The sequence below is a fragment of the Quercus robur genome, chromosome 7, assembly GCF_932294415.1.
Source record: "Quercus robur chromosome 7, dhQueRobu3.1, whole genome shotgun sequence".
In the NCBI taxonomy this organism is placed as follows: Eukaryota; Viridiplantae; Streptophyta; class Magnoliopsida; order Fagales; family Fagaceae; genus Quercus; species Quercus robur.
In genome coordinates this window covers 45,098,384-45,120,892 of record NC_065540.1, presented here as the reverse complement: position 1 = coordinate 45,120,892, position 22,509 = coordinate 45,098,384, and the positions used below count along the sequence as shown (strand labels likewise).

The 22,509-nt window shown below is 31.9% G+C and overlaps 2 protein-coding genes across 2 annotated transcripts; both read left to right on the top strand.

Moving 5' to 3' along the window:
• The first annotated feature begins 1,206 nt into the window (after positions 1-1,206).
• On the top strand, positions 1,207-1,635 carry LOC126691491 (uncharacterized). Its single transcript, XM_050386528.1, has one exon. The coding sequence runs from the start codon at positions 1,207-1,209 to the stop codon at positions 1,633-1,635; it is 429 nt and encodes a 142-aa protein (XP_050242485.1).
• A 14,690-nt stretch (positions 1,636-16,325) lies between these two features.
• On the top strand, positions 16,326-19,471 carry LOC126693627 (uncharacterized). Its single transcript, XM_050389676.1, has 2 exons — positions 16,326-16,760; positions 18,190-19,471. Exons 1-2 carry the CDS (start codon positions 16,676-16,678, stop codon positions 19,065-19,067), a joined length of 963 nt encoding a protein of 320 aa, XP_050245633.1. The 5' UTR covers positions 16,326-16,675; the 3' UTR covers positions 19,068-19,471.
• Positions 19,472-22,509: the final 3,038 nt, after the last annotated feature.

Below are 22,509 nucleotides of genomic sequence, written 5' to 3'. Positions count from 1 at the left end.
TGGCCATGAAATCAAAGCTAAGTGCAACTTGTGGCTGCAAGACCCACCTAGGTCAGTCAATGGTGTAAGAGCCTCATGATCCAATCCATTACCTTCAAGGTACGAGACATAGGATCATTTGAGGGTCTACACCACGTATTGAAACAAAGAAACAAATCATGTAATTGGATTTGCAGTGAAGAAGTAATCAAAAGGCTTAGCCTTCTTTAATTCAAGATCCAATAAAGAAGATCCATTTGTCAATTTGGTTTTCAAAGACCAACACCTCAGTATTTCCGCACAAAATCACCCAAAGGTGGTTCGCTATACGGCACAGACTGAACATAAGACAGTCACAAACTTTGAAAGAGCATGACAGACCTTAACGGTATGGCCCAACTCCTAGGTGTTAAGGAAAGATGAGTTGCCTGTCATCTTGTTGAATGGTTTATCCACTTTTACCCTTCATATATCTGCAAAAATGCTCTAGTGTCCGTTCATTTCAGCATGAGATATTTATTTTTGTTATTGCAATAAATAAATAAATAAATGGGTCTAGAAGACTAAAAGTCTAAAACATGATAGTCTCGTCGAGAGCTTAGATAAAGCTACCTGGTGGAAACAAACAAAGAAGTTACTTTGTTAAGTCTCCCTTTGATGGGTGAGATTTTAGAAGGTGATTGTATATGACCATATAAACTCTGGCCACCTAAATGAAATGCTATGATGAAATTACCATTATAGTAAATTCATAGGCATTTATAAACCTTCCTTCCTTAGTTGCCTCAGATCCCCATTGTTAAAATTTGCATAAAACATTTATTACCTTACCAAAAATATAATTTTGAGCATTAAAGATGGTAAAGTCAAATTTAATTGCTTTGCCAAATATCAAAATCTCAATCTGGACATTTAATAGCATGGAACCAAATTTTATTAGGATTGAAATCCATTTAACAAAAAGCCTGAGATTGACTGGGAGCTGTTTGTGGCCACGGCATGGGGATTATGGAATCAAAGGAATACGGTCAAGTTTGGGGGACAACGCAAACCCGCTCATAGACTTTGCCGTGATATGGAGGAATATGTGAAGGAGTTTCGTTATGAAAATCCCCCCCCCCATGTAAGTCATCTAGACTATTTACTCCCTCTTGGAAACTGCCAAAACAGGGCTGGTATAAAGCTAATGTGGACGGGGCTGTCTGTAAGGAGAGGGGCTGTTGTGGTATGGGTGTAGTGATTAGGAATGCAGAGGGGCAGCTGATGGGGGCAGTGAGTAAAAGGCTGGCGCTTCCTCTTAAGGCCTTGGAAACTGAAGCTATGGCAATGCAGGTGGGGATTCAATTTGCGTGGGACCTGGGATTGAAGGATGTTGTGTTTGAAAGCGACTCATTGACAGTAATCTCAGCCCTCTTAAGCGATACTCCCCCACCTTGGTCGATCCAAAAGGTGATTGAAGGAATCAAGCAAGACCTCAAGTGGTTCAACACTTGGTCTGCAGTCCATGTTCGTCGTAGTGGGAACGTGGCTGCCTATCTCATGGCAAAAAATGCCATTACAGTTGTAGATAGTCTTGTATGGGTTGAGAATATCCCACCCGTTATAGCTCTGCAGGTCTCAAAAGATGTATCAAGCATGAATGCTATTTCATTCTAATGAAAATTCCAGAGTTTCTAATCCAAAAAAAAAAAAAAAAAATCCATTTAACAAGAGATTCTTGCTCCCTTTAAATTTGGAACGTAACATGCCTAAATTATTTCTCTGAATTTTAGCAAATGCACGTGCACAGCCAAATTAGTTACATGTGTGAGAAGTTATTTTCTTTTTGATCAACGATATCACATATATTATACACTGGTGGATGCAAGTAGTGGAACTATGGAAGGAATAATTCTCAACAGAATTGTTTTTAGGAGAAATCCTATAAGCGCATAAATGATTACCAAATTCATGCATAATGATCATGAACATATACATGCTACTTTGACTTTGAGAGTGAACATGTTTCGAATTGTCATCATATAATCTACTCTCAAAATAGTATCAGATTATATCTATATGAATTCTTTAAATGAGAAAGATATCAATAGTAGGAGACAACATTGTTCACATACCTCATGATATAACATGTTGTACCAAAATCTTTGGCTATGTATGCGTTTGGGGTTTTGAGTTTTCCTCCTGTATACTTGTCCAACATGCTTTTACAATTGATGCATAAATCCTACCACACACGGTTTCTTGAAAACTTTAGTGGTCTCTATATGTTTGATTATCATGCTTTCATAAATTGAGCTATTATTTCAGTGCTCGGTATGAATTAGACACGTGAATTGTAAATTACATTTCCTTTATATTATACACATATAAATAATTGCATGACGTAAGCATGCTAAGGGATACTATGATAAATACTGTCATGGACACATCAACATATACCGCCCATAAGCCACAACAAATTTTATACATTTGTGGTTAATAATATTTGTGAATTTCTTACTTGACAATGCTGCTCCAAGTCCAACACTTTGCACAGTAAAAGTACTAGATTATTTAATGTATATATATTCTTAAGTTCATAAGTTTTAGAATGAGAACTTGTCAAAAAGAAATAGCCAAGAAAGAGATTCAAAAATCTTAAGTGGAAAAATGAATACAATCAAAGATTGTGAAAATTCCTTTGACATCACAAATGGCGAATCAAGCCCTAGTAGCTTTGAAGCCAATATTAACCTAACAAAGAAGAGCTCGTTGAAAATGAATCAACTTGAAAGGATACCAAAAATCCAGTACACACATCCAAGTCACTTGTCATGTGCAAAAAGTGGTTCCAAGCCAAGCATGAATCTTCTAACATCCTTGCAAAGGTGGGCTCGGATATTCAATTTCTAAAAAAGTCTCCAAGGCCGACAGGTAATTAAAACCTTACTCTTCCTCCTATTAACTTTTTATAACTTAATTGTCAAGTGTAACGTATATAGTTTATATTTAAGGCATTGCATAATCTTTGGCATGATCACTCTGAATACCATAATAATATATGGATGTCAAGAAAGAGAATCCAAATCCTAAGATGACTACTGGTTGTGCTCAAAAGCGAAAAGTAATGGATTGCATTATTTAATAATTCAACTTTTTTTTACCTTTTAATATTTGCAATTCTGTGTTATTTTGAAAGTTAAATACCCATTGAGCAAGGTCAAAAAGGAGTATATATATTTACCCTCCCTCATATAGATTCAAACATAACGTGCATGAGGGGTTCAACCAATTGGTTGAATTACCCGAAACACCAATAGACTACCAAGTTTAATAGTAATCCTATGACAAAGGTCAACTATGTGGAAAATAGCTTTATAAAAATTGCTAAATGTGAGCCTACCAAAGAAAAAAAAAATTGTAAAAACAAAGAGAAACCTGTCAAGAATAGGAGTATCCAAAATAATTAACAATCTCTACTGTAGTCTCGACACTTTAAAGAAGCATATAATATAGCTTCATTCTTTATACATCATATAATACTTCTCTGTGATTTATATAGAGTACGCTTTGTCAAATGATATCAATTATTGTGCAACATGCAATTGCCTATTTGTATATTGTCATTACTAAAAAAATGCAGCTAGCTCTATCGAAGTGAGTCATCTTAAATGACCATGGTCAAAGCACTCCCATAAAAAAATAAGATTAAACCCAAAGAAAGGAAAATACAAGTTCAAACCATGATAGGCGATTCCTCTGGTCGTTGTCAGATAAGAATTGCACATTTCATGTCTAAACATGGGGCAAACCCTCTGGATATATCTACATCTTCAAACAGCTGGAACAAAATAAAGTAACGATGCTACCCAGTTCTTGGGCCTTAAGGTCAGATTTAAAATTTTCTTTTCCTTTTAGCTTATTTGTAACAACGTTTGAAGTCAAGTTTTAGGCATAATGACAAATATCATTATTATCATATAAAAACTTATCTATAAATTTAAAATAAGATTATAACTATTTACCATGATAAATATGATGATTGTTTATCATAATGGCAAATATCATTAAACATACTGAATTCCAACACTCTTTAAGAAGTTTAAACACTTTGCCAAGCGTTATTTAGTTGCACGAGAATAGGATAATAGTTATGAAAATGATTGTTGGAAAGGCAAATTGCTAAATTACAAGGTTAGTACAAACATGCACAATTGACACAAAAGGCTAGATAATTTCTTGCTAAAGTTAAAAGGCTTAATTAGTAATATCTACTCTAGATAGTGCGACATATTTTAGACTTTTGATCTCTAACCGATCATATGATCTTAAGTTCGTCCATTTCTTTTGCTATTCTACTATCGTCAAAACAAAGAAGAAAGTGGAAATGGTTGAATTGCCTATAGAGCATGTGCTTCATACATAAAATAAGACAATTCGGTTTGATCGCATAACATTAAGTGTGGCTTTAATCCTCACTGAGTTTTCATAGTCTTTACATGGAATGATATTGTTTGGACGTAAACTATAACAATTCACTCAAAATTTTGTATAATATGTAAACCTATAAAAGGTTTGCTAGATTACTAGCTTTAGATATGCAAAAAACAGATATTCCAAATTTTCTAAGGGGATGTCATAATTTGATGAAGAAAAACCCTTAAGAAGAAAAAAAAGATATAGCTAAAAGTTGTGAAAATTCCACCTACATCACAAATGTTGAGTTTAACTCTTGTAAATTATGGAGTTGTACAAATCCAACGAGGAAGAGCTCTATAAGTAAGAGTTCAATGATAAAGAGTTCGTCAAGAAGACTACAACAATGAAAAGATTGAGGTATGTACAAAATAGTATCGAGATTTAAGGTCTTCTATTAAGGTAATTCATTTCTTTCTTTCTTTTTAGTTATCCATGAGATTATTTTATTGAAGCTAAATAATATCAAGCTTGCATGATTATTACAAATGTGTATGTGGAACATGTTGAAAATATTGCTATAAAATTGTTACAATTATCACAATCAATATGACTATATTATTAGTAGTATATGTATCATCGTCATGAATCTAAGAAGTTCTATTAAGTTTCCTAAATTTAAAATGCTAGATGATTGTGTTCACAATATGCTCACGAGTTCAAGTCTCAATAAATTTCTGCTCACTAAAATCTCTTTAAATTGCTTTAAAAATCATATACGGTGCAAGCATCTAACAAAGACCAATTTAAAGAAGCTTATAATCAGATAGCTTCAATTTTTATACTTCTCTTTGATTCGTATAGAATGCACTTCGTCTTGTATAGCACACAATTGTACATTTGTACATTGTCATGTAGCTAGCAATATTGAAGTGACTTAAGCGTACAATTAAAGAAGAAGGAAGAGCTGAAATTGCTATTACAAACGAAAATGACCATAGTCATCAAAGCATGCCCAAAAAAAAAAGTCCCAATTGTGATAGACCATTCCTCTAGTCGTCAACAAACGAGAATTGTACTTTTCACGTTTGAATGGGGGCAAAAACGTGGCCTAGTTTTCATGCCTTCAAAAAATTGAAGCTAAAGAGATCTAGGTCTTAGACATGAAGTATCATGTTAAGCTTAAAAAAAAAAAAAAAAAAATCTTGAAAAGAGAAAAGCTCGTCATCTTAAAAAGGGAAAAGCCTGTCAAGAAGAAGATTGAGTTATGTGACAAAATAATATCGTCACGCATTTATCTTTGTCTCTTTTATATTCGTCTATAAAAATCTATTCCTAGTAAAGTTAAATGCAAAAACGTATGCATTACTAAACTGATCACAAAAGAGGTAAAACTCTAGGATTACAAGGAAATAAGAAAAAGGTCCAGCTATGCTATTGGTAACTTATTATTTATATATGAATTGTTCTAAAATTCTTGTTTAACCAAGTCTTGTCAAGTGCATGTGATACTTAATGCAGATATCAACATGGCCTCAAGAAAGTCCAAAACGACATAGTGTCAAGGAATCTTTCCAGCAACAAGTGACAAGATTTCTTAAATGGATATAAGTCACAAAAAAATGGCTAAGTGATAAGATTCCGCCAAAACAGATGTAAATCACTAATGAAGCCTAAGTGACAAGATTCCTTAAATGGATGTAAGTCACCAAAAAATGGCTAAGTGATAAGATTTCACCAAGACGGATGTAAATCACTAACGAAACCTAAGTGACAAAATTCCTTAAATGGATGTAAGTCACCAAAAAAAAATTGGACAAGATTCCACTAGCCCGATGTAAATCGCTGACGAAGTCTAAATGAAGAAGCTCCGTAACTGGATGTAAGTCACCTAAAAGTGACTAAGTGACTAAATACCCTTAGATGAGTGTAAGCAAACAAGGATTCTCACACAAACGCAAGTCACACGCAAATCAAGAAAATCAAATGTGACAACTAGAAAATGAATGAAAGAAGAAGCTTCAGCAGTGATAAAAAATGGTTGTCCAAAGAAATCACCTCGCTCTTCAGCAGTGATAAAAAATGGTCGTTCAAAGAAATCACCTCGCTCCTCAGCAATAATAAAAAATGGTCGTTCAATGAAATTACCTCGCTCTTCAGTAGTGATAAAAAATGATCGTCCAAAGCTCACTTTCAAGATCAAGCAATGATCCCTCAAACGTCCAAAAGGACCTTCAAAAGGCAGATACTAAGAAGTCGTCACAAAAATACTACCATTCTTGAAGAAGAAAATATTTGAAGATAAAGAAGTCTGAATCTAAACAAGTCAAGAATATTTCCAAAGCCTGACTAGCACAAAGCAAAATCAGACTTGGGAATCAGGGGCAATTGATGAGTCCATAAAAATTATTAAGGTCATCCATCTTAATGGACGATCATTGCATCATTAGTAGGCCATCAAAGATAGATGAGTAACTGCCCAACACATTTGATAACGATCATCAAATGCCTTAAACCCTCTTATCAAGACAAAGAACGTTACAATTAGGGTAATAATCACCCTCATTTATGTCCAACAGCTACCTAAATCACCTATAAAAGGGACAATTTGTCTCACTTGCTAAGGTGTGTCAAAAGCTACAACAAAACACTATCTAAATACGAGAAATATGGGTTGATACTAACTTAAACATCAAAGGCTCCCCCACTAGGCACAACCCGGTGGTCTCTTTGATCTATCTCTCTTTATCTTGCAAGTCCTACAAGATTGTCTAAAGCTCCGGATTGGACAAGTGACCCAACTGACGATTTTGGCTTCATCATTTATATTTTACTACCTTTTTTATGAAATTATATTTTACTACTTACATTACAACGTTGACATCACTCAGTACTTCATAAATGAAGTAAACGTATAACATCAATGATCAAAGGGGGTGGATGCTCTCTCGCCACATGGCCTTGATCATGCAATTTTTGAAGGAGTTTTGGAAGTGGTCTTCAAGGCTCTCTCAGAGGGAGTGGATGATCTATCGCCACTTGGTGGACATTAAGTTTATTGCGGGTTCACTGAGAGCCAATTCTTTCTCTCATACTAGAAAGTATGACTATTTTGTCGCCTATGCTTTAGTAAGGAGAGCTAGATCTTTTTTTTCTATTATTAGTCTGGATGAAATTTGTTCCTCTAGATCTTTTCAATTTGTAATTTATAATCTTTTTTAGTATTTGAAAATGTGGCGAGGTACTTTTTCACTAAAAAAAAAGAAACGTATAATATATTAAAGCAAAATTAAAGCTCCATCAAGTACAAGCTCAACACTTACATATGTTCAACTGTTGTTATTTATTTATTTATTTATTTTAATGATTTATGCTTTCTTTTTAGGAAAAAAGAGAGTAAAGTATTCTTTAAATTTGGGGTCGCTTCTAAATCGGTTTCTTAAATTTTAAAACTCACATTTACAACATCAAATATTAAAATGATGTCATTATACACCATCAAATTCCGTCAAATTATTAATGTTGACCCACAGAAAAAATAACATCATTCTTCACAATGATTTTATTTAAAAAGTAAAATCATAAATAAAAAATGAGAAATTATAAATTTTCACAATTTCAATTTTGTTTAAATATAAGTGGGACCGTTCTCTCTCTTATAAATTTTTAAGGTAGTGATAGTTACGTACACAAACACGATTTCAACTTGACTATGTACAAAAATGTGTAATTTAATATGTGCAATAATAATTAGCAATTTTATATGTATATACATCTCAAGTGAGAGAAATTTTTGTGTTTGGTGGAATTTCCCCTAAAATTAATGTATAACTATAACTTTTTGTATCATAGTTTTGAAGTGGAACACAAAGAGTTATGAAAAAAAAAAATTATGTAAATATTATAGAAAATTATTAATAATTTACTATATAAAATAGTCGTGAAAATGGTATATATCAATGTTGTGGTCCTAAAATTAGCAAATTATTATTCATTCTCCCCATTTGATAAGGAGTGTGGACCCTACTCATGGTCCCCACACGCGGGTGCCACCCCCTTTGCTGAGAGGTTCCTTTCCACTTCCTTAGTAGTAAATTAACACGTGCCGAAATTGACTTGTTGATTTTGGTAATATTTATTTTAATTTTAATGTAAATTTACATACTACACACCATGCTCGTGCCAAGTGTTTTAATATAAATTTACACACCATATGAACCATAAATTGGCCTTAATCAAAGGATTTTTTTAAAGGTGTGACTTTTGTCCAGTATCCTGCGACACTAAATCCGCTACAATCATAACACGTATTTGAAAATGAACACGTGTTATGATCGTAACGGATGCAATGCATGAGAGGTGCTGGACAGAAGCCGTGCCTCCTTTTTTTTAATCATGGAATTTGATAAATATATATTTATATAGTTTGTAGGTTTTTATAATAGTATTATGTGTGTGGTTTGGGTCTGGTTTCTAAAAAAAAAAAAAAGGGTCACGAAGGTAATTCTACCCCAAATATGGCTCACAATCACAAGTAAACAAACGGGGTCTTTGTTATCGCCTAGGTTGTGACTTTCTAGAATGTTACCCCATTTCAACCGACAGGGTCCACAGTCATGGAATTATATTAATTGACGGAAGGGTATTTTCGTCCATTTGTTGCATTCACAGTCTTATTTTCGTCCATTTCGTCCATTTTTTTTTTAATTTTAAAAAAAGGTCTTTCGGTTTCGCGGTTTCGGTTGTTTACTCTTTTCTCACCTGCGCCTAAAATTCCCCAATGCGCGTGCTTTTGCTGCGGATAATATATATATTGACTTATAATTTTTTTTTAATTTGATTTTTTCTATTTATATTTTGGGTCAATTGCAAATTACACTCGTAAAATTTGGAAGTGTTTGAATTTTATACCCTAAAATTTTAGAATTTGAATTTTACCCCATAAAGTTTGAGAGTGTTTAGATTTCACACCCTAATATTTCAGAATTTGAATTTTATCTCCTAAATTTTATAGGTGTTTGAATTTTACTCCTTAAATTTTAAGGATGTTTGGTTTTTACACTCTAAAATTTCAGAATTTTGGGAGTGTAAAATTCAATCACTCTCAAACGTCAGAATATAAAATCCAAACACCCCCCAACTTCAAGAGCTGAATTTCAAATTTAGGGTATAAAATCCAAATAGTCCCAAACTTTAGGGGTGTAATTTTCAATTTACCCTTATATTTTTCTTAAAAGTAGTGTCAAATCATTAAATGATCTATTAACAAATATTCTAAGGATATTTGTTAACTAGACTCAATATATATGTGTGTGTGTATATATATCGATGATGCAGAATTTTTCATTAGGTTGCTCATCCAAATTTCGAGTTTTGAAAGATCTCCTAGAATTTGCGAGGAAAAAAAATTTAATCAAAATGACCACTAGAATGTATCCTAGTAGAGAAGACTTTGATGCTTAAGTCAGTATGTGTTATCTTTTTATGAAAATATTTTTTTTCTTAGAGTCTATTCTCTACCTAATTTTTAGTTTTAATTCTCCTATTATAGGCATTGTTTTAAAAAACCAGATCGGTTCAACTAGGTACCGAACTGGGAATCAATCTGATCAAAACTGGGAAAGAATGGGCAGAAACCAAAAATCTATTTCTTTTCGAATTTTTGACAGTTCTAATTTTTAAAATCATGATTATAGACCTAAAATTGTAGCAGTTATGCTCATAAATGTCTTCATTTGTCATAATTGAAAAGGGTTATTATTCTGAACGTAACAGTCATTTTTTTAATGAGAGTTATGGTCGTTAGCTATCGCCGTTTAATGAACTTAATGACCTAGACGATTATGTCTCGATTTTCTTTATGGTTATATAGAGGTACAAGGTAGTCCATTAGGGTGGATAACCTCACCAACAATTATTTACCCATAAGAAGTGTTCATTTATTTAATTAGACTAAATTAAAGGACTAATTATTATTATTTTATTGGATAAATTTGATATATCAAGGATTTAAAAAATTAAAATTTACCTATTTGAGATCCATTTTTTAAAAAATGGTTAAAAACCTTTGTATTTAAAGTTTAATTATGTTTGAAAAAGTAAACACATAAAGCAACATATCAAACTTATTATCATTTGAATATATTATAATCCTAAATCAAAAAAGTAATTAATTAAATTTCAAGTGAGTAATGTATAAATACCAGTTTTTAAACCACAAATTAATAAATTGGGTTTTGAATCAAACCTTAGGTGGATAGAGTATAGGAAACTTTTTACCTCCAAACTGATTTGGAGACCAACTCATTGCGTGTGGATTGATAAAACTATCCATGTATATTTTTAGTTACATAATCTATTTAATGAATCTTGTAAAATTTTTAAATAATACACGTAAATGATTTTATGACTCATTATATAATAAGTTAAAGGAGATTCCTTTAAATCGGTTTGGAGATTTTTTATATTATAAAGTATAATAATCCTATCTATAATTACTTGATTTTTCTATAAAAACGCAAATTCTTTGGTGCTGCAACATGAATGACAACTCAGAAACTGATTCTCATCCATTATTATTACTATTTTTTAAAATATCCTAAACACTTGGTATTTAAATAAAGAAGTTAAAAATTGATTAAAATGTTCTATTCTTAAAGAATAATTGTAAAATTAGAAGTGTATTACCTGTTTTCCTTTTAAACTGAAGACGTATCGATTCATCATCTAGATTTAGAACACATTGAATATATTATTAGATTAAAATATTATGATGAATTATTTTCTAATGATTTAATCCTATAAGAGTATTAGATGACAACTTCTACTTGCTACGCAAATTTGAAAAACCTCTTTATTATCGTACTTCATTTTTAATAGGTAAATAATAGGGAGAGAGAAGGAGAATTGGAACTACATACATATATATAAGACACCATAAATAATGTCATTAATGTTGGGCAATTGCATGAAAACCATATTTAGAATAATGCTAAAAATACAAACTATTTTACTAAAATTTTTAATAGGTAAATAATAGGGAGAGAGAAGGAGAATTGGAACTACATGCATACATACAAGACACCATAAATAATGTCATTAACGTTGGGCAATCGCATGAAAACCATATTTAGAATAATACTAAAAATACAAATTATTTTACTAAAATTTTTACAAACTGCTTATATTATGAGTGATCATTGGTAAATGAAAAAGTAATATTAATAATGAGGTTAAATGAAAACCAATAAAAAGTTGGCCACATAAACATTTAAAAATGTTGTAAAATAGTTTGTAGCATTACTCCCATATTTAATATCATACTACATTTCACAATTATAAATATTGTAGAATAATACTATAGAAACAAATTATTTTACAAAAATTTTATAAACTGTTGTTGTGGCCAATTTTTATTGTTTCTCATCTGAACCTACTATCACTTTTTCATTTACCAATAACCACTCACCACATTAGCAGTTTGTAAAAAATTTTGTAAAAAAATTTGTATCTTTAGCATTTTCCAATATTTTATAGACAAATATTTTCTCCAATTTGGTTATATAAAGATTCATAAAACCATCTATATGTATTAAATCACATGACTCTTTAAGTTATTTAAACAAGTTACATGATTCATTGAATTATTCAAACAAATTATGTTGCTCATTAAATATGATATGCAATTAAAAGTACACATGAATGGTTGTTAGAGTTGCAACATTGTGAGCTGGACAAATGGGGGAATTTTCATCCAAACCAATTTAGATATAAACTCTATTTATATTTTATTTGGAAATGTTAAAAGTGCAACTTTTATTACATAAACCTTACAAACTAATACAACAATGAATGTGATTGGTAGGTTTAAAGTTTCAACTACCTCATAAATGAATGTTTTGAATTATTTTTTAATGATTAGTGACACATTAATTTGTAAGTTTTATGTAATAAAATTATTCTTAGTATTACTCATTTTATTAAATCAAATAATTTATGCTCATATAAAAAAAATTCTATTATACAAAATCGATTAATAGGTTTCTAAAAATGCATGAGTGTAATAACCTCCAAACCAATTTGGACATTATTCTATATTTTTCACAATTTGCTCACTAGAAAAGTTGTGTTTGGTGAACAATTTTAACACCAATTCCAGTTGAATAGGATATTATCACCACTTTTATTAACCGCTAATTATAATTTATCACCTTAGTAATTTATAAAATATGTTATGTCCATAAATATATTACTATTTATCATTATATACCATAATTTTTTAGTTTTATATAAAGAAAAATCTAAAGAAGAAGATAGAATATTTGGACAGAAGATTATTTGAATAAATTTTTTCCCTTTGGCACAGTGCATCTCCCAAAGGACCCAAACTTTACCTACTTCATCAACGGATTATAGATCTCCTGTTCGATTACTTTTCATTGTAATTTGTAATAGATTCTATCCTTTATTTTTCTCCCAAAAAAAAAAAAAAACTCTATCCATTATGAGATTTGCACCCTAATTATTGGAAAATTTCATTAGTTCAAGAGGCCTTCCCAAGTAAATTAATAAATATTGTGAGACAAAAATTTTCACAATTAATATCAATACATTATAATTATTTTAATCTTAACAAACACTGTTCGGTGCTTGTTAACAGTTGCCATAAAAATGATACTAGTAATGATTTCATCTATAAATAGTAGTTATCAATTTATAAGATAGAATATACACGGTACATAAACACACGTTTCGTTTTGTTCAGTATTTTAAAATTGTGGTAAAAAGGGTTTTGTGAGACTCTGTTTGGCAAATGGATTACGACAAAACAAAAACAATAAAAGAAATTATAAATAAACGTATAAGTAAATATGTAATGAATTTGAAAGACAAATTCAAGACTAAAAAATGGTTACATATGTTAATTTATTTCTTTTATTATAATTAGATTATTAGCATATTATGTTATCCTAAAAATAATTTTATAAGATTGTATAAAATACACACACACACACATATATATATATATATATATATATTCACTCAACTCAACTTAAAGGATATTGTTTTATTGTTCAATAAACATGAGCTTTTAATTTTTATTTATTTTTAAATATGAATGTATATTCATACATCATATTATATATAATAAAAGTTGGGCTTAGACGCTGTGGTTGCGCCAAGTGGCTTCACCAAATTGCAAAAATTTTAATAAATTTTTAGATTTTAAGAATAGATATATAAAACCAAAAGAAATTCTTACATTTTAATAAATTCTTATATCAACCAACATAGTACATTTATATTGTAGTCTAAATACTTACATTTTTTGTAATTTATGGATTTTTTTTTGGTAGTTTATGGAATTTTTTTTGGCCATATATGCAAGAAATTTATCTATAATTAGAATGGAAAGATTTTTAAGTGCCACACACACACACATAATCAAATTACAATTTTAATACTGAGATCTTTTAGAAATTTAAAACTTGCCATAATTTTTTTTAAATATTTTATAATATCTTTTTTTGCAAAAAAAAAAAATACTTACATAATATACATTTTCCATGTACTTAATTTTAAAAATATTTTTACCATTTTATTTGTTATTAAATTTGATTATATTATCAAAAATAATAATAATTTATAGGCACAATTGCACTTTTAGTCCCTACATTTTGACGTTTTTCCATTTTAGTCCCTACATTTTATTTTTTCCACTTTTAGTCCCTAAAACCAATTTACGCTTTTCATTTTCGTCCTTTCCGTCAGTCAACCAACGGAAATAGCTGAGGTGGCAGCCGGAGACATTAAAATATTATAAAAATGCCACATCACCTATGACACAACAGCATTTAAATTTAAAAAATTAATTTATTAATTTTAACTAAATAAAAAAAATAAAAACAGAATTAAAAATCAAAATTCAGCTTAATTAAGATTTAAAGAGTACAAACTCAAAAAAATCATACAAACCCATAAATCAAATACAGAAAAACCAAATCCACATCATATTAAACATGAACAAGAAATTAAACATGAACACATTAAACATTTGAACAAGAAGACAAACACAGAAAATTTAAATCCCAAAAAATTAGCATTAGATCCATATCAACACAAATTTATACATGAACAAGTCCGAAAAATCAAACCCCCACACCACCAAAGCATCAAACACAAAACTCAAACCCAGAATTTCTGGCCCCCAAACACAAAAACACTAAACTTTAAACCCAAATTTTCGGGCACCAAAGAAAATAGAAGAAAAGAAAGAGTATGATTCTCTTATCTTTTTGAGAAACCAACACAAAATCAACTTAAACCAACACAAAACTCAACAATCTGAAACCCAACGATCAACGACCCACCGATCTAAAACCCAACGATCTGAAACTCAACTCAAACCATCGATTCGAAACCTCCAAACACACCAGATCCACCACCTTTGATCTCTACTTCTGTTTCATTGCAAGGAACCCAGGCCGCCTCAAGCTTCAATCCTTCGTTGTTGACCACGACGCCACGAACGGCAATGAGTCCTTTCTGGGCTTGGTCTATGGGTTTCACATCAATGGACCTAGCCGATCCAAACCCAGAAAACCCAGATCTACCCAGAAAACTACCACCACAAACCCACCAACCACACCACCGCCGATCACCACCACATCATAACCCAGCAACCCAAATCAGCCAAAAGTCACGATCCCAGCCAAAACCAGATTCACGGCAGCCCACAGCCTGACCCACCAAGCCCACGACAGCCCACCGCCGCTGCATGTCCTTAACCCACGATTCATAGCCACCAAACCCGACCCACCACCAACATCAAGAGTAGGGGCCATTGAAGACGAAGGAATCGACCTCGGATCTGCCCAGAATGACTTGAACAATTGCTGGTCCACTCGTCGGTGGTGGAAGTACCATTAAGGCACTCGATGGAGAGGACCGTCGGAGAAAAATAAATAAGAGAAAGCCAAGAGAGGAGTTTGACCCGAGAGGGAGAGGGAGAGGGAGAGAGAGATTTGGGAAAATGAAAGATGAGTTTGGGTCTGAGTTTAGTGTTTATTGATGATTTTGTTTTGTTTGGTTGACAAGAAAATTTAAGAAAAATTGAGAAAGTTATTACAAGTTTTTTTTTTCTTACTCTTTAAATCTTAATTAAGGTGAATTTCGATTTTTAATTCTGTTTTTATTTTTTTTATTTAGTTAAAATTAATAAATTAATTTTTTAAATTTAAATGCTGATGTGTCATAGGTGATGTGGCATTTTTTATAATATTTTAATGTCTCCGGCTGCCACCTCAGTTATTTCCGTCGGTTGACTGACGGAAAGGACGAAAACGGAAAGCGTAAATTGGTTTTAGGGACTAAAAGTGGAAAAAATAAAATGTAGGGACTAAAATGGAAAAACGTCAAAATATAGGGACTAAAAGTGCAATTGTGCCTAATTTATATATAAGTTTTTTTACTAAGCCGTGCATCGCACGGGTATAATACTAGTATAATATACTTTACTATAATAACTATGGTAAAAATGATATTGTTTGGTTAAAAAATTCTTCATTTTTAGATTGGGTTTGGACCAAAACTTAACAACTTGGTAGATTACCCAAAAAAGTAAAATGAAAACATGGTTAAAAAGTAAATAGACATTTGCTTTTTCTTTGGTAAATCTACCAAGTTGTGAGTAATTAGGCATATAAAGAGATCCTTGCGTGAGGTGAAAAACAGGTACACGCACTTATGGCGGCGTGGTGTTTCACCAATCAGTGGAAGTCCTTATCAAAAAAACAAAGCAAAGGATGGACCAGACCAGTATGGTAATTCTCTTTTCTTTTTCATTTTTTAATAAATTTTTTCATGAACAGCATAGTAATTCAAACTTCAAAGTTTCAAACCAAAAGCAATGAATATTGGAAACAATATAAATATAAATACCTACACCACACTTTTAAAACTAGGGGCTTTACTTCCAAGCAACACTCATAACGTATCTAATAAAAACCTCGGACCAGTTCTCGTATCTTTTATATAGATCATCACTTTTTTATCCAACACCACCACCCAAAAAAAAAAAAAAAAAAAAAAAAAAAAAAAAAACTCTTTGATTGATTAACCCTATCAGACCCTTCTGACAAATCTGCCAATCAAACCCAACACTCTTCTATTTTTTAGAGATTTTTGCAGATTTTGTTTGTTGCTCAAAAACCCATTTTCTGACACTGTTTTTTTCTTGGGGTTCTTTTGGTTTTTTGTTGTCTTTGGGGTTTCACTGTTTTTTTTTTTTTTTTTGAAAGTAATGGGTAGTTGGAGAAGACAATCAGGTGGGATTCATCATAAGGAACCTCAGGGGACAAGATCAAACATCAGGAAACCACCACTGGGTATGTTTCTTTTTCTGGGTTCTTATTTGTTTTGTTCCAAGATTCTAGTTTTACACGAAAAATTACTAAAATCAGGTTGTGATTTTTCTGCGTAAATAGTTTTTCTTTAATGGGTTCTTGTTTCAAGAAAGTGGGGTTTTCTTGGAATTTAATATAGCCGTCTCTGTATGCGTGTGGATTTGTTGTTATTATCTCTTTGGTCCTTATTCTAAGTTGTAAGGTTGGTTATAATCTGTGATCTTCTTAAATGTTTGTTGTTTATGGGTTTTAGGTAATGACAAAATGGGTTTGTTTAACAGTTTTGACGCGGTTTCTGTTTGATCTTAAGGTATTTGAACAAAGAGCATATCTGTCTTGTGGGCAGGGTTTGTGTTTTTTTCTTGATTTCGGAGATTGGAGGGGTTGTTACATCCTAAAAGTGTTGTGATGTAGCAACCTAAATTTGGAATGTTATTTAGGTTTTTGGCTATGAGGTTGTATTTATTTATGTTTGATGGTTTTTATTTACAATGATCTGAGGCCATTTAAGATGGTACGACTTTGTTTAAGAGGAAGAGAGTAAATCTTCTGGAAATTTTCAATCAAACTGCTCAAGACTAAGAGGCGTTAGCTGGGATCATCTCCCCCCCTCCCCAAAAAAAAAAAAAAAAAATTTCTAACTTTTTTTTTTAGTTTTTTCCAAGTAGATTTTGTTAGGAGGGGGATGGATGCTAGAGGGTGTAGTCTTGCTTGTCTTGTTCGGTTCATGTTTCTGGTGTTGGTTACTCATGTGACGATTTGGGAAGAAAATTCACGTTCTGTAGTTTCATGTGGGGCTTCCTCTGTATTGTGAACTTTACTGGTTGAATTTACTGGAAAGTTGTAGGTTTGAGTGCTTGCTGATGTTTGTGACTTTCTGATGAATCATGAGTTAAGGTGAGTCTAAGAGATCTTAAGATTTGTATGCGTTACTTGGTACCTTGTTTGAGTTCTGGTTGTTTAACTCAATGTGGGTAACATAAGATAAACAAATGTGGAAAGATTGATGTTTTTGTTGGATGTGGTTCTTGAAAATGCGAGTTAATGATGTGAGAAGTTCTTCAGAAATGGGAAATGATGCTGATGAAGGATGGAATCCATGATGGAGTTATCCTATCTATTGTCATTTTCTGCTTGTTTCTTTTGTAGATTTGTTATATACCTGTATTCTGCATTTAGTTAAACTTATAAGATGCATTACCATGGTCCAAGGGGCTGAGCCCACCTGCAATGAATAATAGTGATGGCACTAGAAGGTTCCAATGATTGTAGGGGATCTTGTCCCCATTTGTTGCGTCACTTTCTATCCTGTCAACTCTGCTATTACCTTCTTCTAAGAGATAGATTTTAAGTATGATAGTGGATCCTTGCATGTGTAATTCAATTTACGTTTTTACTCATTTGGTTTCAGATAGTTGGCAGTCGTCCGTGCCTTCCTGGGAAAAGGAATTCTGCTTATTAATTGGTTCAGTTCCATGGCGAAAGCTCTTGGAAACCAAGAAATGTATGTATCTTTATGACAATGTTGTTCAATGGAATGACTCTGCTGGTGAGGAGGCATTTTGCAATGCAAAAAAACGATATTGGGCAGGGATTAATGGCCTTCCCTGCAACATATCATTGCCTGATCCTGATATCTATATTGACAAAGTAGATTGGAACTCCAGCATAGATCCAGAGTTGCTGTTGGACTTGGAACAGGAGCAAGAGACTCTTGATGAGGTAGATAAAGATGAGAAGGTTGTGATTCTTGGTGATTCGCTCTTGAATAAATCATTCTCTTGCACTGGATGGGGAGAAGATGAAGAGGAATTACAAAAAGCTGCTGACTTGTCCCGGCATCCTGGAAATGAGGGTTGGGACTGCAAAGTGGATAATGACAATAATCCTTGGGAAAATAGTAATGGTCAGAATAATGGAGCCATGAAAGATTATGGATGGGGAAGTCATCCAAATGATTCACAGGCTTGGAATAAGTGGAAAAATAGTTGTTATGAGTGGGAGAATAATTATAATGGGGTGGAGAATGTGGATGATAGAAGTGGTGGTAACTGGGGAGCATATGATGACAATAGCAGGAAGAAACAAGGCTCTCCTAGGTACATGTCAAGGTATAAAACCTCAAGGTTTGCAGGCAATGACTATCAAAGGGGTAGTAATGAATGGAGAAATGGTAGGGGAAGGAAGAAGGCAAATTTTTCATATGTGGTAGATAATAAACCTGCCTCGAGGCAGTGGAACTCTTGCGGTTATGCCATTATGGATTCAGGAGAGCAGCGATTCCAGTGAGTTGGGAGAAATCAGTTTTGTGAACGCTTTTGAGTATATAATATGTTGTCTACTTGAGTGAGTTCTATTCTTTTATTCTGCGGAAGGGATAAGTGTTAATAGTGTAATTGAAGCAGAGTCCTCCATGTTCAGTTTATGCTGCATTTTTTGCAGAATGCTTGGGATGATTCATTGCAGATTCTGAACATGGCTCAAGGCAATGGGATAGTAGGGTGCATTGTTACTATGTTTATTTTATATACTTTACTGTCATAAAATGCTTTGTTCTGTCTATGACAATCTAAATGTCAATTTCGGGGATGCTATTGCTAGGTTGAGATAAATTTTAGTTTTGAATGTAAAGTTCATCAAGATTTTCATCCGAATTATGAAATTAAATGTTCATATAGAAAAATTTTCCCGTTTGTTTTTGTTTCCTTATTTGGTCTGGGAAGGAAAGTTAATATCTTCCACCTAAAAACCAGTGATGGGATTGGATCCAGTCTGTTCTGTTCCTCGGTTTTTTTTATTTGCTTAATTTTGTCACCAAACTCTTTTTATTACTCACTATTTACGACAAGTCGGAAAGGAGAAATTAAGTAGTGTTATATACTAATAAGGCTCTAATGTCACGTATCACCTTTAAACTACAGTTGAGATGGATCCAATTGATCAGTACCATGATTTGAGCTACAAATGGTCTGGTTTGGTTAGGAATATTCAATGTTGATGAAGGGTATGTGAACAGGGAAAAACTCCAGCTTCTAATGCTCACTAAACACTTCAAGGATCTCAAAATAAAAAAAGGTCTTCTTGTTGCCTTGTTAGGTTTGTCCTCTCTTAGCCAAATCATCAAGAACAGTGCCCTTTCGGTACAATTTATTTTTTCCACTTTTGAAAATTACTAGTTGATTTAAAAAGCCATGAATGAAAAATAAAAATAAAAATAAAGCAAGAAGTTGTATTTAAAAAAGGACAAGGCTTGTGTTCATAGCATTAATGCATTAGACACAGTGAGATATAGACATGTACTCGCATCCTAATGTGTCCGGTGTAATTGATGCACTTCCAAGTCCTTTAAAAAAATAAGTGATTTCCAAACAAGATTTTAAAAGTTGTACTTTGAAAAAATACGATTTTAGATATCTTAGGGTGATATTATAATTTTTTTAGAGTAACACTACAAACACAATAATTTTTCATCACAGTTGAGTTGATATGTTTTTATTGTTTCTCATCGTTTATCATTCACAATTTGCCATCTTAATAGTTGTGAACTATTTTGTGAAAATCAATGTGCCTTAGAAGCTTATTGATTTTATTAAGGCATATATTAATTATCCGTTTTAGGAAACTTTTTATGAAAAATTGAAAAAATTGTCAAAAAAATTAGTCATTTTTTTATTTTCTTATAAAAATTTTCCTAAAATAATTTACTAACGTATGCTATAAGAAAATATTTTATGAAAAAATTGTAAAAAAAAGTTAGTCACTTTTCCTATGCCCAAGGATATATGCTACTAAAACCATTTTTTTTTTTTAATTTATATAAATGACATCCAATTTGTATGATTGCACGATGCACTTATTCTAATTGAGTAAGTTTGATGGGTCTTCCTAATTCTTGATGAGAAATTACACCATGTATTGGATGTATGTTTTCTTCCTCTCACATGTAGGTGGACCCCAAATATGTGAAACTCAACTCCATGTGAGTGGGAAGAAACTTGCATGCATGGTCTACTACCTCATTTTTGATCGAATGCTGATTGCTTAATTTGATGGAATTTTGTACCTCTGTAGTCATTGGAAAATGGATTGTTGACCGGTTTAGGTAATCTTTGAAAGTTTATTACCTGCAATTTGTTTGCAGCTGGCCTAGTGTTGAAGAAAAATATCCATTTCAAACCCAATAATAGTGGCTCTACACTGCTCATAATATGATTTCTTATACTACTATGTTTGATCCTCTTTATTCCATTATTTCAATTATCGAATTATTAAAAAAGTTATAAAAACATGCAATAACTTGATAGAACATGTTGATTTATCTTTTTTTTTTTCCACATTTAACTCAATCTCAAGTGTGGAAAACCTAAGCTAGGCTGCTACATGCAAACTATTCCTTAGAGAACTAGCATTAATTGTTCAAAAAAAAAAGAAGTATGTTTTAACACATAAAAAGAAGAAGAAGTTATTTTATCTATTTTAATATAATATTTGACAATACACTTCACATTATATATTTTACTTTTAACACATCACCATTAAAATCATTTTTTTAATAATAAAAAAAAAAAAAAACTCAGCCACAAAGTAGAACACTTGACCTTAAAAAAATAAATAAATAAAAAATTCTCAACCACAAAATAAGATACTTAACATGTGAGAGGAGAGAGAAAATGAAAAGAAAAATAATAACACATGGTAACGTAAACTTTTACTAATGCTAAAAAATTTCTAACATATAAAATATATGAAGCTCACTTTCTGCTATTTGATGTGCTAATATACTAAAATTTAACGTATTTAATACTAGTGTTCTAATTAGTGCCTAAATTTCTGCTACATCCTCAAAAAAAAGAAAAGAAAAGAAAAGAAAAGAATCTAAGTGTTGTGTCATAGATGAGTACCTCCTATTGCTTGTAAATTCCTAATTTACCATTCCACTTTTGGTCTTCACCCATGTGTTTCTAGTTTTGATATGGAAAAATAACACTATTCTCACAAAGTTTTTGACCCATTTGTGTTCACTGTTCAACTTACTATAATACCACTTCTAAATTAAGTAATTGACTACTTGGTTAAAGGTTTAATACTTACTCTGAGATTTGGTCTTACCTAATGCTTTTGAACTAATCCAAAAAAAGAAAAAGTTGAAGTCACATTAATCTGAATATTATAGTCCATAAAAATACATTGTTGTCCACAAAAGTGAGAGCAATGTTAAATTGATAGAGATGCACATGACATGACAAGGAATTTAGGCAACCTGAGTTGCTTTAAAAAGTAGAAAGATCATATCACTTTGGTATAAAGTATTATTCTAAATGGAAAGAGAAAAAAAAGGGTTTTGCTTTATATTATTCATTCATTCATTGATAATAAGAAATATTCAGAAAATTACTTGTGCCGTCCGTTGAGAATGTAGAGCATTGATCAAAAGTAACTCTTAATTCTTAAACTACACGTTGTGGATTCTTTTATAAAACTTAACCAAAAAAAAAAAAAAACACTTTTTGTTCTATACTATTCCAACTCTCTGCTTTTTTTGATTGGGCTGGGCTGGGCCAGGCCTAATCCTGGGCCCATTTGGATTAGTTGTATGAAAAAGTGCATTCTTTAAAATGTAAGTTTTGAAAACATATTATTCTGAAAATCATAATTAAACATTTGGGAAAACTTGTAAAAATTGTTGTATGAAAACAGTCTTCAAGTTCTTCTACCAACTTTCTTCTCAAAA